At 36.0% G+C, this 13,870-nt stretch overlaps 2 protein-coding genes and 1 long non-coding RNA gene across 4 annotated transcripts; 1 reads left to right on the forward strand and 2 right to left on the reverse strand.

Annotated features, from left to right (window-relative positions):
* Positions 1-574: 574 nt before the first annotated feature.
* Positions 575-6,670, reverse strand: LOC130717866 (uncharacterized). 2 transcript variants are annotated; one of them, XM_057568247.1, is made up of 7 exons: positions 6,100-6,670; positions 5,888-5,976; positions 5,633-5,792; positions 2,585-2,674; positions 2,305-2,427; positions 1,768-2,030; positions 575-1,269 (listed from the first exon to the last, which is right to left on the reverse strand). In XM_057568247.1, exons 1-7 carry the CDS (start codon positions 6,257-6,259, stop codon positions 1,159-1,161), a joined length of 996 nt encoding a protein of 331 aa, XP_057424230.1. In that variant the 5' UTR covers positions 6,260-6,670; the 3' UTR covers positions 575-1,158. The 2 variants fall into 2 exon arrangements, with proteins under 2 accessions (XP_057424230.1, XP_057424229.1); XM_057568246.1 differs by having other exon boundaries at positions 2,585-2,680; positions 6,100-6,648.
* A 1,456-nt stretch (positions 6,671-8,126) lies between these two features.
* LOC130720588 (uncharacterized) lies at positions 8,127-9,114 on the reverse strand. Its single transcript, XR_009013178.1, has 2 exons — positions 8,826-9,114; positions 8,127-8,741 (listed from the first exon to the last, which is right to left on the reverse strand). It is a non-coding gene; the product is annotated as an uncharacterized LOC130720588 (long non-coding RNA).
* A 271-nt stretch (positions 9,115-9,385) lies between these two features.
* Positions 9,386-13,253, forward strand: LOC130720587 (uncharacterized). Its single transcript, XM_057571240.1, has 12 exons — positions 9,386-9,542; positions 9,730-9,789; positions 9,867-9,920; positions 10,011-10,071; positions 10,161-10,237; positions 10,325-10,374; positions 10,869-10,951; positions 11,227-11,297; positions 11,394-11,553; positions 12,500-12,642; positions 12,723-12,821; positions 12,923-13,253. Exons 1-12 carry the CDS (start codon positions 9,504-9,506, stop codon positions 12,992-12,994), a joined length of 969 nt encoding a protein of 322 aa, XP_057427223.1. The 5' UTR covers positions 9,386-9,503; the 3' UTR covers positions 12,995-13,253.
* Positions 13,254-13,870: the final 617 nt, after the last annotated feature.

Genomic DNA, 13,870 nt, shown 5'->3' on the forward strand with positions numbered 1-13,870 from the left:
TGCCAAGGTTCCCGTTCAGCTATCAATACCTGTGTTTAAGAGATAGTACTTTTTCACTTGTCCCATGAAAAGTTTAAAATTGCACCTGAAATCCTCCTAAAATGGTCTTTCTGCCATGTGTAAATGCAAAATCTCTTCAACTTTTTTTCCCTTTTAGCAACACGAAATCTTTTGAACATAAAAGTTGTTCACCTTCACTTATTGGATGATATGAACCAGGACATGGAATATAATAACCATCCTTATTACTTTCTTTAAACAAAAAAAGGTTGAGGGGGTAGCCATTAATTTACATAGTTTAAAAAGGTGAGTAAGAAACATGAAAAGCACTTCAGGAGGAGGCTAACCACACACCAAAAAGATCTTAACTCTTAGCCACCAACTTAGCAAAATGCAATGCAAGGAGACCACATATGCAGTGCAATCAATAGCAATATTGGGTACCTATAATACCTGATAGTATTAATAGTGGAAGCCCTTCAGAATCTGATCAATAAAATTACTTGGATTATACAATCCCTATGTTAACAGTCTATTTACACATGTCTGAATGGATAAAAACAAAAACAAGGCAGGGCAAAGATATGGTTTATGATCATCATCAACAATGACATGTGTTGAACAGGAATTATATTGAGTAGGATTACAAATTCCGCAGGTACAATGAATTATGATATCAGATAGCTCACAACAAAAAACAACTTCCTCATCAGTCATGTGCATGTTTGTTTCACATTTTGGTGAACACAAACAGGAAAATAACACTTCACAATGCACTTGAAAAGAAAGTAAATTTCGGTTCTGTGGTCAAAAGTCCTATTACACCATTCAAGAATCTAAAACAAACAAACCTAAGTCACCTCACCTCAGTGTTAGGCTGGTCTTGGGGTAAAATCCTGGGCACTGAGATGATGAGTCAGTCAAATAACACATTATGACCAAAATCAAGTCCAAAAGGTAGGAATGGCCATTGGGGACAATCCTTTACTCCCCACTTAATTTCGTTGATTAAGAAAAGCAAAATCATGTTGAGTAACATAAGTATAATCCACAAAGCATGACAAAAGCTTTGCCAAAGCTAGCTTTGAGGCTTGTAATCTACAAGGTAGCTCTGGACTCTGGTCGGTCATGTTATACCTTTGGTGTTGGTTATTTATCTTATGCACCAACAACTCCAGCAGCCCATGGAACGATCACCGGTGCAGAAGGGTGTGAGTTTCGATACCATTCAGGATACCTATCCTTAAAATTTAATTTGGGTTTCTCATCCTGGATTCAGAATACCACAAGGGAGTATATTAGCCACGAGGGAAAAGGAAAATTAGTATATTGCAGAATTATGAAGGAAATTTAGACTAGACAGTTTTTTTTCATGCTGAGACTAGACATAATGTGAAAGTAAGACTATTTTGTCTGATCTTACAGGAATAAGACCCGTAAGATATTATTTGAGTTGATCTTATAACATAAGTGCTTATGCAAGTGTTTGGGAGGACTTCTATAAATAGCTTATGGCCTATCTGTAAGCTGTATTGAACTTATTTTCATAAGTTGTTCAGATTAGCTTAGTAATAACTTATTTTTAGCTTATTTCAATAAATTCCTCAAATTAGTTTATGAATAAGGGCTTATGCGATAAGAGTTTTTATTGCCATAAGCACTTAATTAAGCTGGTTACCCAAACTCACCCTAAGAGTATCCAGCTATTAAGCATTATACATAGAGAGGATGCAAACAAGTGAATCACATTCAGGGGGTACAACTTACATATTTCAGCCAGCATTCCTGATGTTTGTGCTGGTAGATATCTGGTGAATGACACCCAAACTCTGATGGGCAATAAACCCAGATATTGCATTTCTTATCTCCTTCCTTGGCACGTTTAGCATGGTCCAAGCAAGCCTGACAGCAATCAGCTGCACTATCTTTGTGGTGAGTAAGACCCCATCTTACTGCAGTACCACCATAATCTGTATGAAGTTCAGTTTTGCACTCCGGTGGAAGAGGCCTTCCGGGAAGAACTTCCTCCTCTGGAGAAAATATATATACTTGGTAAATATACAGATTACCTTTCAGCATGGAAAAATATGTGCACACCTCCAGATTCTAACAACAGTGCATGCATACTATGTCGCTTACAGATTCCAACAATTAGGGATAGAGTATAACGAATCATAATGTCGTGTCATATTTAACCAAATCACTATAGTGATGATTTTTTTTACAGTAAGGGAGGTATAGGGATAGAGTGAAAGAATGCAAAAGTATGATGGGGAAAAGTGTTTTGACTGGAGAAACTATTACCTAACTCCTCTACGCCCTCAGGTTTGTCATCATGTACTTCATTAGCAACTTCAACAGGAATCCAAAGGCCAAGTTCTTCAGAAAGTGCACCCCAATCGGACTCCAAAGCTCTTACCAGCATTCCTAGGAAGTTGAAACAGATATTAGTACAATGTGTCAAAGATTTGTAAACCATTAATTATTAGTGTGCAAAGAGACAAGATTTATCTAAAAGTGCTTCACAATCAACTAAATTTAGAATGTCGGAAAACAGAAGAAAATCATTGTTCACAGTTCACACCTGCCTCTTCATGAGAAATAGTTGAGTTGGAAGCCCCTCCGGTGACGGCCAACTTAACCTCTTCCAGCTTTTCCTTACGCCAATTTACAACTGTTTCTGTAGAGATGAGTCGATTTTAAAAATATGCTATTCACAAAATATCTTCTAAGAACTGAAGTTCCAAATTCTACAAAGTTATCATTGACATAACATTAACAATTTTGGAGTCTAAAATAGAATGATTTATAGTTCCCATTTTCCACAGCCCCCTCAGGTTAAAAAAAAAACAAAAAAACCCAAGGAAACCAAATGAGATTCGTTCTGGTCTACTCTCCTCTAATCTCTGGCACAATCAGGATTCCTCCCTGCGCCCAAAAGAGACTTGTTCACTTTGACACTGAGAGCATAATGATATTGAAACAGATTAATAGAAATCTCCACATCAAGCCATTAAATGAGGACAAGAAATAAAAATATCGGGCTCCTGCAATTGAGTTATGTGCTATGCTTTTACCAAGATTTCTCTCAAGTTTGCTATTTCCCCTATTTCCCTACTCCCCAAACACCAAAAGGAAATGACAGATCGAACAGTTCCATATGGAAGATTCAACTGGACATCATACAGAATGTCTGATGCATTGATTTGAATTTTGAAGCTGAAGATACTCTGATAGAGACCCAGGTCCAATCAGAAAATGACTCAAAGGATGAGACAATAGCTCTTGAACCCTAGCCCAAAGCCCAAGATATGGAAAGTATGTTCCTGAAGGAAGCTGTGGGGGTTATCCAACATGAGCAGTGCTCACAGGCAAAACGCCAAACCAAACATACATTTGAGTGTTTTAGGTGCAGGTTTTTCTTTTGAGATATTGTGTACAACCATATTTCTCTGGTTGGTACTTTTTCTGATGTATAGCACTGATTTTCTGATTCAATAATACTCTAACTGCTGTGAGACCCTATCAATTCCCCCAAATACTCGTGTTGATTACTCTAACCTGTGCAAGATATTCTTAACTTTCATTTCAGTTTCATAAGATATTTTATTAAAATCATTTACATTTTAATGAAATAATGTGATCCAATTTGGTAAAAAGAAATCAGTTAATTACACACAATGTCAAATGCTGAATTAATTAATTGATCCACAATCATTATCAGTGTAAAAATTTCTGTGCCCTAGGTAAATAAAACCTGAAAATATTGAATAATGTTCTTTCATAAATCAAATAGATAACGAGCATTCTGGACACTCACGGCAGTGAGAAAAGTTCACTCAGTGCCTTCATATATTACTAAGTATAAGAACTATTATGCTAAGTTTTAGTTCTGAGTTACACATCCATATATACATTATATAGATGAAAAAAATGAAAGGTTCCATCAATCACTCATACCAGGATAAATATAATGCTTACAATCAAAAAAAAGGTTTTTTCAAGCTATAAGTAAAAGTTTCGCACCTCCATAATCTCACATCTACTTCTACTTAGATTCCTTTCTCTCAGTTTACTTATATTTAGACTATGCCTCACTTTTATTAATACCTTCTTCAAGAAGAAAGAAAACATACTGAAGGATTAAAACAGGAAAGTCCTTCGACAAATCAAATAAAACATAAATTAATCCCACATGTTTAAATACTTAAATCTTGCATCCAATCCAAATGAACAAATCCATTTTCTTATTAAACATCAAACTTTTCCTTACAAAGTAAAATGATCTTCAGGGAAAATAGATGGGTGATTGCCAACTTCATGCATTATAATTATCATTACATGTTTCAAAAGTTAGAAGATTCATGCTCCTTTAGGTCAGCGAAAGAGTTGATCACACAATAACCTCCAATCAATGTCATCCAACTGTAACACGAGGTTAATCTTCACTCTTCAATTATTAATTCACTTCATCATCTAATGAGATAAGCACACCCAGAAGTAGTTTGTGTTGTCAAATTACGATCTCTTGATGTTTGAACTAGGACCAAATTAATACAATCTAAAAAGGTCTCTTTCCTAAGTTTAAGAATGAAAAAACAAAGGAAAAAAAGAAGAGCGGTGCTATTTTGCACGGCTCTCACAGGCACTACTACGCACCATCAGTTAGTAATCACTTGTTGTGGAGGTGAGCATAAAAATGGGTCGTGCTAAACAGCATAATCCCGAAAAGAGAGGAGAGTGAATTATCTTATTAAAGCAATTTCCTCAAAAATGTTAATAAAATGGATTTACAATTATGTCTTCTAATTGTGACTGACCTAAGATTTACATAAAGCAACTATTCAGTCCAATTTATATTTGAATTGAAACCTGAAACAGATAGTTTCCTCCTTAAAAAACAGAAAATACAGTAAATGATCTGCCAGCAATCAATAAAAACATAAAAATAGAAAAGTCACATCTAAGAATTCATCATATCTAAACAAAAATATATCAGACCTTTTAACTATGCAGCAGTTTTGCTCTAAAAGAGAGAAAGAAAAAAAAAAACAGCATGCTGTTAAGGACAGTGAAAAGTAAAATCTTCCAAGGGTTCAATGATGTTATTAATATGAAATCATGATCCTCTTAGTAAGGGTGTGCTCAGTGTCAGCTTTTTAATATGATCCTCTTATTTTTAACAGTTAGGTCAATGACTTAATGAAATGCGTATGTCAATAAACTCACACAAGCTTTCATTCATAAGCTTATTTGATAAGCTTATTGACATAATCTAAAAAAAGCTTATAGGTATGTGTAAGTGCTTATTCATAAGTTTATCTGCAAAGCTTATCAAAATAAGCTCAAATGAGCTCATAGATAGGTCATAAGTAACTTCTATAAACTTAACCAAATACTTGCTTAAGTGATTACGCAATATAAACCCAAACCAACTCTTCCAAAAGCTTCATAATTCTGACCCCAATTCGAATAAATCAAATCCCATGAAGTTCACAATAAACATATTTCACATATACTTCGGATAATAATCAGGTTGGCCATGTAAAATTGGTATCAGTTCCCCTTTTAGTGTTCAACTATAGAAGGAATAAAACATTTTGTGCAGCACAATCTATCACAATGCACTCACCTCGCTCCTTAACAATGACCTGAGAGTGAGAGATATTTGTACTGCTGCTACTCAAGCTCCCTAGTCTTTGCAAGACCTCATCAACTATTTTCTGTTTCAAGTGCTGAGGCAACTCAACCTCCACATTATCTCTCGAAAACTCCTCTCCCAATGCCTCCACCTTGTTTTGCACAACAATTTCATAACATCAAAACTTCAATTTAACTTAAAAAGAATTGATTTTTTTTCAAGCCAAATGCAAAAACCAGTCCTTACCCATTTTATCAACTCCACCGGTTTGTGTGACTTGCGGATTTGGATTGACTCTTCCATTTTCCGAATCTGATCTGGTCTATACACCACAACTGAAATCACAAAAATACCCAGATAAAGAAACATTCAAAGATTGAATTTTGTTAATATGGGGTGTTTCAAAACTTTCCATAAAAGGCAAAGCAGAAAAATTTACCCAGATTGGATTAACTTACTGTTTCGTCCAACGCTACCGGAGTAGATGTAAAGAGAAGCATAAAGAGAACGAAGACAGAAGAGAGCGACGGCAATGTTGAAAAAGCAAACTACAAGAGTGATTTTCTTGTATGAACAAATCCACTTTCCTCGTTGAGCCCTCCACTCCCCTCTCGCCATGTCTTCTCTTCCACCTTTATCCTCATCCCACCATTGCCCTCTGAGTCTGAGGGCGCGAGTTTTTGACAATTTGAACCTCGGATTGTGCGACCCAGAATATAGATCCAACCCAGGTTGTTGTTGTTGTTGTTGTTGTTCGTGGGTAGCTAGCTTGCGCTTCCTTGTTGTGGCGTGTGCTAACGTGCGCTTGATGTCGGAGACTGGTGGTGAGGGTGAGGTGGGGAATCGGATTGGGATGAATAGATCAGCTAATCATTTCGGTGGTTACCGGCATCATTGATGGTGTACCACCTGCCCCTGCTAATATGCGCTTCTAATTTATGACAGACCGTGTCTCCTTCCTCCCTCGTTCAAGCTAACATGCGCTACTTTACAACTTTGTCTTTTTTTTTTTAAATAAAGCAAAAAAATAAATTGAAAATAAATTAAACGGTTCGGCTAGGTGCAGTCTTCCTTGTATTTATAATATTGCGTCATGTATGGGTTTGACTCATGGATTCTTCATCTAACAATATTGAATCTAGACTAGAAGGACTCACCTCATGTCATATATTGTTTGGAAAAGAAAGTGCTTATTTAGACGTAAAATCAGCAGCTCTATTACAACTTCTTGTGCTGATAAGATGAAGAGCTTTCTTGTGAGAGTTAAATATGGGCCAAAGCAAGATAATCCGTTTTGAAAAAGAGATTGGTAAACCCCATATGTAAGCACAAGTTCATGCACCAACAAAAACACAACGCTTTAGCGAAAGTCAAACATAGTTTCAAAGCTCTAAAGCGATGACAAGCAATAAACACAAGTTGGCCAGTTTCATTTCGCAAAAACCATAACCTATTGACTCCATAATGGTAGCATCAAAATTTGCCTTCAGGAAATTGACTAATGGATGTTACCACACCTTAAACCCAAAGCCATCGAGCATGGGCTAGTTGCATGCATTGAAGATTCACCAAATACACTCATGGAAAAAGCAAGTTCTTGAGTTTGTGAAGTTTAAAAGACATATGCATGGGATAGCTTTCTATTTCTTCTCGCCCAAATAGCCCATATAGTCATTGTTATATTGCTCACCACTCATTTGTCTTCAAAATCCAACAATGTATGAAGCCAGGAGGTGAAGGAGTCCATGGTCTGCAACAACACCCGAATTGAGAGTGGGAAGGTGAACCATATTGTTCGTACCTCATGACAGGCAAATAAAAGCATGGAAGATCATCTTTGCTCTAGTCCACAAATCGAACAAATGTCATTAGAAGTAATCCTTCGGTGGTGTAGTTTGCTCTGACAGAGTCACATTACAGCAAGCCCGCCACATTACATTCTTACATCAAGCAAAAATAACTAGCATTGTGAGACAATTTCGCATCATGGATGGAGCAGGTTGAGAAATACTTGGCCTTCAAATTTGTGGACACCTCTCATTACCTCCATGATTGATAAGACGTGCAAGACAAAACTTATTTGTGTTCTTCTCCATTTCTATAAGAAAATAACTCTGTTTGTGTTTAGTCTTCAATTGATGAACAAACTTAGGAACATTGTGTTATGTCGTTACCTATTAATTTCATTGATGATGTTGATGACTCATGTTTGTAAACAAGGGTGCCCACTAGGGTGGGTAACTTTCTTTTTGGTCTACCGGTGGACCATGATTTATCACCATTAGATTTTAGCATTTAGGAATATTCTTTAATTGGATGGTCAGGATTTGATAGAAGACAAAAGGGTAAAAATGTAAGTGTAACACTTCTTCCCCACCCCTTCCCCTCCTTGCTGAAGCTGAATCACTACTTTTTTTTTATGAGGCCACGTTCGTCATAATTTTTTGAAGAAACTAGCAAATCACCACTTCCAGAATCAAGAAACTGTTACAAGATCCTTAATTTTTTTTTAAAGTTCAATATATATTGATGAATGAAAAGGTCAGAGATATGTACAATAGGAAGCAACAGACAACACATCAGAAAACAAGATGAAGATTCTAAAAAACAAACAATAGGAACAGGCTCCTAAAGATACAATACGAGTACTAACAGTGGCTTTCATAGCCTACAAAGCAAGGAAATAGCTAATAAAAATCAAGGGGAAGAGCCACAAAATGGCTAACAGAAAAGATCCTTAATTTTGTCCTCCAAATCCCTAACTAGAACCACCACAGTCTTCATCTTCTCCGTCGCTTCTCCCTCACGAGAAATTGGTCCTTGCCACAAAAATCACAAAAGCTCCAACCTAGAATCAAATCCATCTCTATCGCACCCTTCTTTGCGTAACCAAGCCCCAGACTCACTAAGACTGAAACACAGACGATGGAGAAGATGAAGAAGCGAGCCAGATACACTACCACCCACACCCAGATTTCTCCACCACTGCTCCTCGCCGTTGAGAGCCGGATCGGAGCCGTACAACCACCGTCGGACCAGATCTGGCACTCTCCCCTTCGATTCACACCAGATCTGCAACTCTTCACTTCGACCCACTCCTCTGCAACGTTAAGCTTTGGTTAGGGGAAACAAGGAGAAATAAAAATTAAAAAACAAAAAGAGAGAAGGAAAAGGAGAAATTCACCTTGACGTTTTCTTCTTGGTAGTGCTACTGCTGCTGATGGTGCTTGTGCTGCTGGAGTTGGTTGAAGTGAGAGGAGGGGAGAGTGGGAGGGAGAAGAAGGAGAAGGGGAAAAGTCTAAAATATCCCGAATGCAAAGTCTGAAATGCCCCTGGTCCACCGGTGGACCAAAATGAAAGTTCCCCACCCTAGTGGGCACCGTAAACAAGTGCTTTGTAAAACTAGATAGTGGACCAAAATGAAAGTTCCCCACCCTAGTGGGCACCGTAAACAAGTGCTTTGTAAAACTAGATAGTAGCGTAATAGTAAGGTTTAATTGTCAAATTAGTCATTGTCTTTGTAAGGAGTTTTGATTTTAGTTTATCATCAGAAAATTTTAAGGTCTATATCTCCCTACAATTGCATGCATTTTAGTATTAGTCATCGCCGGAGCTCCGATCTCTGACGAGGCCCCACATGGCACACTTAAGTGTTTTTTTGGTACATCGGAAACGAGTCGTAAGTAGTTTTTTTTTTTTTAAATTTATTACACTCAAATTATTAATTATAATGTTTTAAAAAATGTAAAAAACCTAAATGCCCTTCACCAAATAGCGTGTGCTCGGTGGGATCTGTCGTTGTTGTTCTGCTCTGCAATTGCAAAACGCTTTGATTCAGCCACCATCACCATTGTCGCCGCCCATGGGTCTCTCGAAGGAACAACTTCTAACGCAGTTACAGGTTCGTTCTCTAATTCAACTGGGTATTTTCTTATTTGATCAGTGCCTCTGTTATTCATTACAAAGAAGTTGATTCAGCAGCAATTTGAATTGATTTGATTATGCAATTTGAGTTAGCCCTAGATTCAGCAGCAATTTTTTCATGCATGTCACTTCCTGCTTCAATATATCTTGTCTTGTTTCCCCAGGAGCTTCAAATTGAATTTTCCAAGTATGAGCATCCACTTGTTTTGACTGTTGAAGCCCAGGTAAAAGCTTATCTTGTATATCATGTTCATTGTTTTTGTCATTTTATTTTTATGATTCATTGTCTATTTTCCTTCAGGCAAAATATGTTGGAAATTTGGGGGGTGGCTTGAGTAAAAATTTATTTTTGAAGGTACGTTATATTTATTTTTGAAGGAAATCTATGTTTTTGTTACTTTTTTTATAATTGGTCATAATGCACATGCCCTGATAATTTAAACAGGACAAGAAAAGCAGGTTTTATGTCGTTTCCGCCTTAGCTGACACCAGGGTAGATCTCAAAGGTATGCGTAATTTTGTAAACGGAGTTTGTTCACATGCCTCACTTTAATGTATATCAATGAGATGTCTTTGTTGCTTCAAAGCTGAGCAGTGTTATCTCAGCGGCTTGGTTTGGGAAAAGGTGGTTTGAGAATGGCACCCGAAGAGGCTTTAGGTGAAATACTTCAGGTCTGTCTATGCCTTGTTCTATCATTGACCGTGTGAAAATGACATGGTTGAAATTATTGTCTTACTTTCTTTTCCTTATCTCACAAGGTACCCTTGGGTTGCGTCACTCCATTTGCACTTGTAAATGAATCTGCACGGTATGCTTCTGTTTTACACTACTTGCTTACACAAATTTATTGCAATATTATTCTTTGTTATTTATTTACTAAAGACATTTCCCTCTTTCAGTAATAAAATGGTGTTCTTTGAAATCCATCACCAACAGAATCTCTTGTAGCTTTCTCTTCTATTCTTAAATTATTCTTTTCTATGTACTAGTTTTCTTATGAAGTTTCTTCTTTTGTTTAAGAATTTTCTACGAGTTCTGAATTTAAAGTTTGTGCTGCTTTTCAACCATAGGATATAAATTGATATTTTCTTGAATGATGAACTGGATGTGTTGGATTGTTATTAATGTCTTGATCTTAGCAAACTACTTAATAGTGCACTGGCTTGTTGGAGGATCGTCCTAGTTAGAAGTGTTCATGTTTTTGCGTATTATACTGTTCAAACATTGTTCTAATCCACGTAAAAAATCTATTTATTAGGAACTAATGTATATTTTGTATGCCTCATCTTTTCCTTTCTGAAGAGATGTTTCACTGTTATTGGATCAAGGATTCAAGACACATGAGCATTGCTTCTTCCATCCACTGTCGAATGACATGTCCATATGTAAGTGATTAGAATCTTACAAGAGAAATGTAGTTGCTCATGTTTTACTAACTCTTTTAAGTTCATTAAAATTCTATTGATGCAAACCCCTTAACTTGCGGAATATATTTTTCTTGTATTCTTGTATCTAAAGTCTAAACACATTTGTAAATTGAATATTTATAGTATTTTGTGTCCAAATAACTTGTCCATAAGTTTTTTGTCCATGTCAGTTCTAATGTGCTTTGATTTAAAGTTCCATAAATTAATTAGAGTTACATCCTTTACAATTGCAGCTCTAAATGCACGTGATCTTGACAGATTTCTTAAATCAATAGGAAGAGATCCCTCATATGTTGATTTAGAGGCGAGTGAATTTGAGCACCTGTTGTAGGTTTTGTTTACAATAATAAGTTCACCTATCATTCATTGATAATCTCATGTCTGTCTCATCTCCTTACAGGCCACTCCTACAGTGGGGAAAGATCAACCCCCGGATCTAGCTGCACTAGTTCCATCCGGTTCAATAGCTTTGCCTGATCAAGCAGAAAAACAATCATCTTCAGAAGTTCCCAAGGAAGGAAACACTGTTTCTGTCAGCAATAAACCCAAGACAGTTTCCGGTAAAAGTTCTATTGATTGGTGATTTGTTCTGTCTTAATTCATATATTATTTATATGAAAACAACACCTGTTGTTTGAGCTGTCTTCTTTTCTACCATTTGGATAGTATTCACAGAGCATTGTACACCTAGTCACCTATATTTTGATATTTATTTTTCTAAACGTGGATTACACTGTAACTGAAAATATTTTTTCTTTGCTTTTAGATTTAAAGCCTGAAAGCAAGCAATCTTATTAGGAATAAGTTATTATCTAGACCTCAGAAAACTAGTGGAGAGCCAGATTTGATAATCCCACTTAATGAGGTTGATATGAATTACAGTCCAAATACCTATGGAAAATGGAGAAAAGTTTTTTTATTTTGCTTATTTCTTTCTAGGAGCTCAGCTAACCCATCTGTATATTATATATACATTGCCTAAAGGCCTAATTGAACAGTTTGGTCGTCTACACAATTAAGCCTAAATGCATAATGAAATATGTCACCTATAGCCTCCCTGCCTATAGGTATTGTTTCTGCGGATTTTCATTCTGTCAGCAATCAATTTTGTGTTTCTCACCTTGACCATATGGCTCTGGGACAAGACAAGAGCTGATGGGAAAATTTATACCCAAATTTTATGTTCAAACCTTTTTAATTTGGTTTTGTTAAGTCCCTCTATTTTTTCTTGCCTAGAAACTCTAAATTGTCAGTTTCTACTTAAATAATTTGGGGTCTTAGGATGAATTTGAGATACGAAATGATTTGAATAGCTCAGTTAGGAAATCTGGTGAAATTTTTCGTAAAATGTGAACTTTTTGTAGGAAATGAGGTTAGTGTTTCAAAGAGATATACATTTGAAATTTTCTCATTTATGTGAAATCAGATGTTTTGATTTTGTGCTCCGGCTGAAATATCATGGTGATTGATTACATTAGTAATGAAGAGAAAATCTTTCTGATGCAGCCAAAGTTGTTAATCCATGCATTGTTGGGAACAATACTAAAGGAACACCAGTCAAGAACGTTTGTTCATCAGGCTCCTTCGCAGATGTTGGGAAATTCGTTGAAGAGATATTACAGAAGACATCAGAATTATTGCTTTCAGAGGTGAAAAAAATGTAAACTTTCTTTGAAATTCAAACTTGAGCTGTACTTTCTGAATCATTTTAACAATCTTGATCATACAGATCAAGGAAGAAACTATAGGTCTACACGGAGAGCAGCTGAGTGCTGTGGTATGCGACAAATTACAGAAAAACCTCAACTCAGATCTTAAAAATCTTGCTGTAAGTATTTGAAGATGTTGGTAAACTTTTTCTTTTCCTGAAAAGTTAAGCTTCCATTATAAGAAGACATGATTCTGATCACCAGATTATCTTTATTGTAGATGATATTTAAGAACACTGCATACACAGAAGGGTTCCATGCTGGTACACAGCATCAGCCCACGCGCTGGTGAAGTTCAAAGATTAGATGATTCAGTATTTGCTGGCAGAAGAGTAAAGAGGGACCAAAATATTAACTGTATTTGTTAAATCTTTCGTTCATGCCAACACCATGCATTGTTTTTCAGACAGGGGAATGTTTGGTACCGAGTAGATTTGATTAATGAAAAAAAGTCACAATTTTAAATAGAGTGGTGAATTGTAATTTAGTTGTCAAAAACTCAAAATATCAGTAAATTCTAACTTTGGTTATAAATTTACATTTCACGAGTAGTCCTTGAATGGTACAATCGCTAGTAATTTTGTCATTTCAAAATGTTTATGCTTTCAAATGAGATTTTTACAGTGCTAGTAATATAAAAAGTAATATTCATCGTTGAAATGTTTTACAGCAAACAGTTGTAGCGATTGAGTAGTTGGAAAATGCTTTGTACTTATGTTTTACAAAGTAATCATATTTTTTTAAGATTATATGATAAAATAAAAGAAATGCTTTCAGATAAAAATATAATACTCATATTTTGTATATATTTGTTTTTTTTTTCCTCTCACAAATAAATATTCATTCAATCTAAAAACACATTATATTTTCCAAGTGTAATAAAAAAATAGGCTAAAAAGCATTTTTGGCCTCTGATGTTTCAAGTTTGTGCAAATTCTGCCCCTATCTATTTTTGTTGATGTTTCTACCCCTCATGTTTTCAAACAGTGCACCGTCTACCCCTGACGATGCACTGTTTGAAAACATGAGGGGTAGAAACATCGACAAAAATAGAGTAGGGGCAGAATTTGCACAAACTTGAAACATCAGGGGCCAAAAATGCTTTTTAGCCTATCTTTTAAATTAACATTTAAAAAAAATTGAGCAAACATACAAGATTTTTCTCACT

The sequence above is a fragment of the Lotus japonicus genome, chromosome 5, assembly GCF_012489685.1.
Source record: "Lotus japonicus ecotype B-129 chromosome 5, LjGifu_v1.2".
NCBI classification, from domain to species: domain Eukaryota; kingdom Viridiplantae; phylum Streptophyta; class Magnoliopsida; order Fabales; family Fabaceae; genus Lotus; species Lotus japonicus.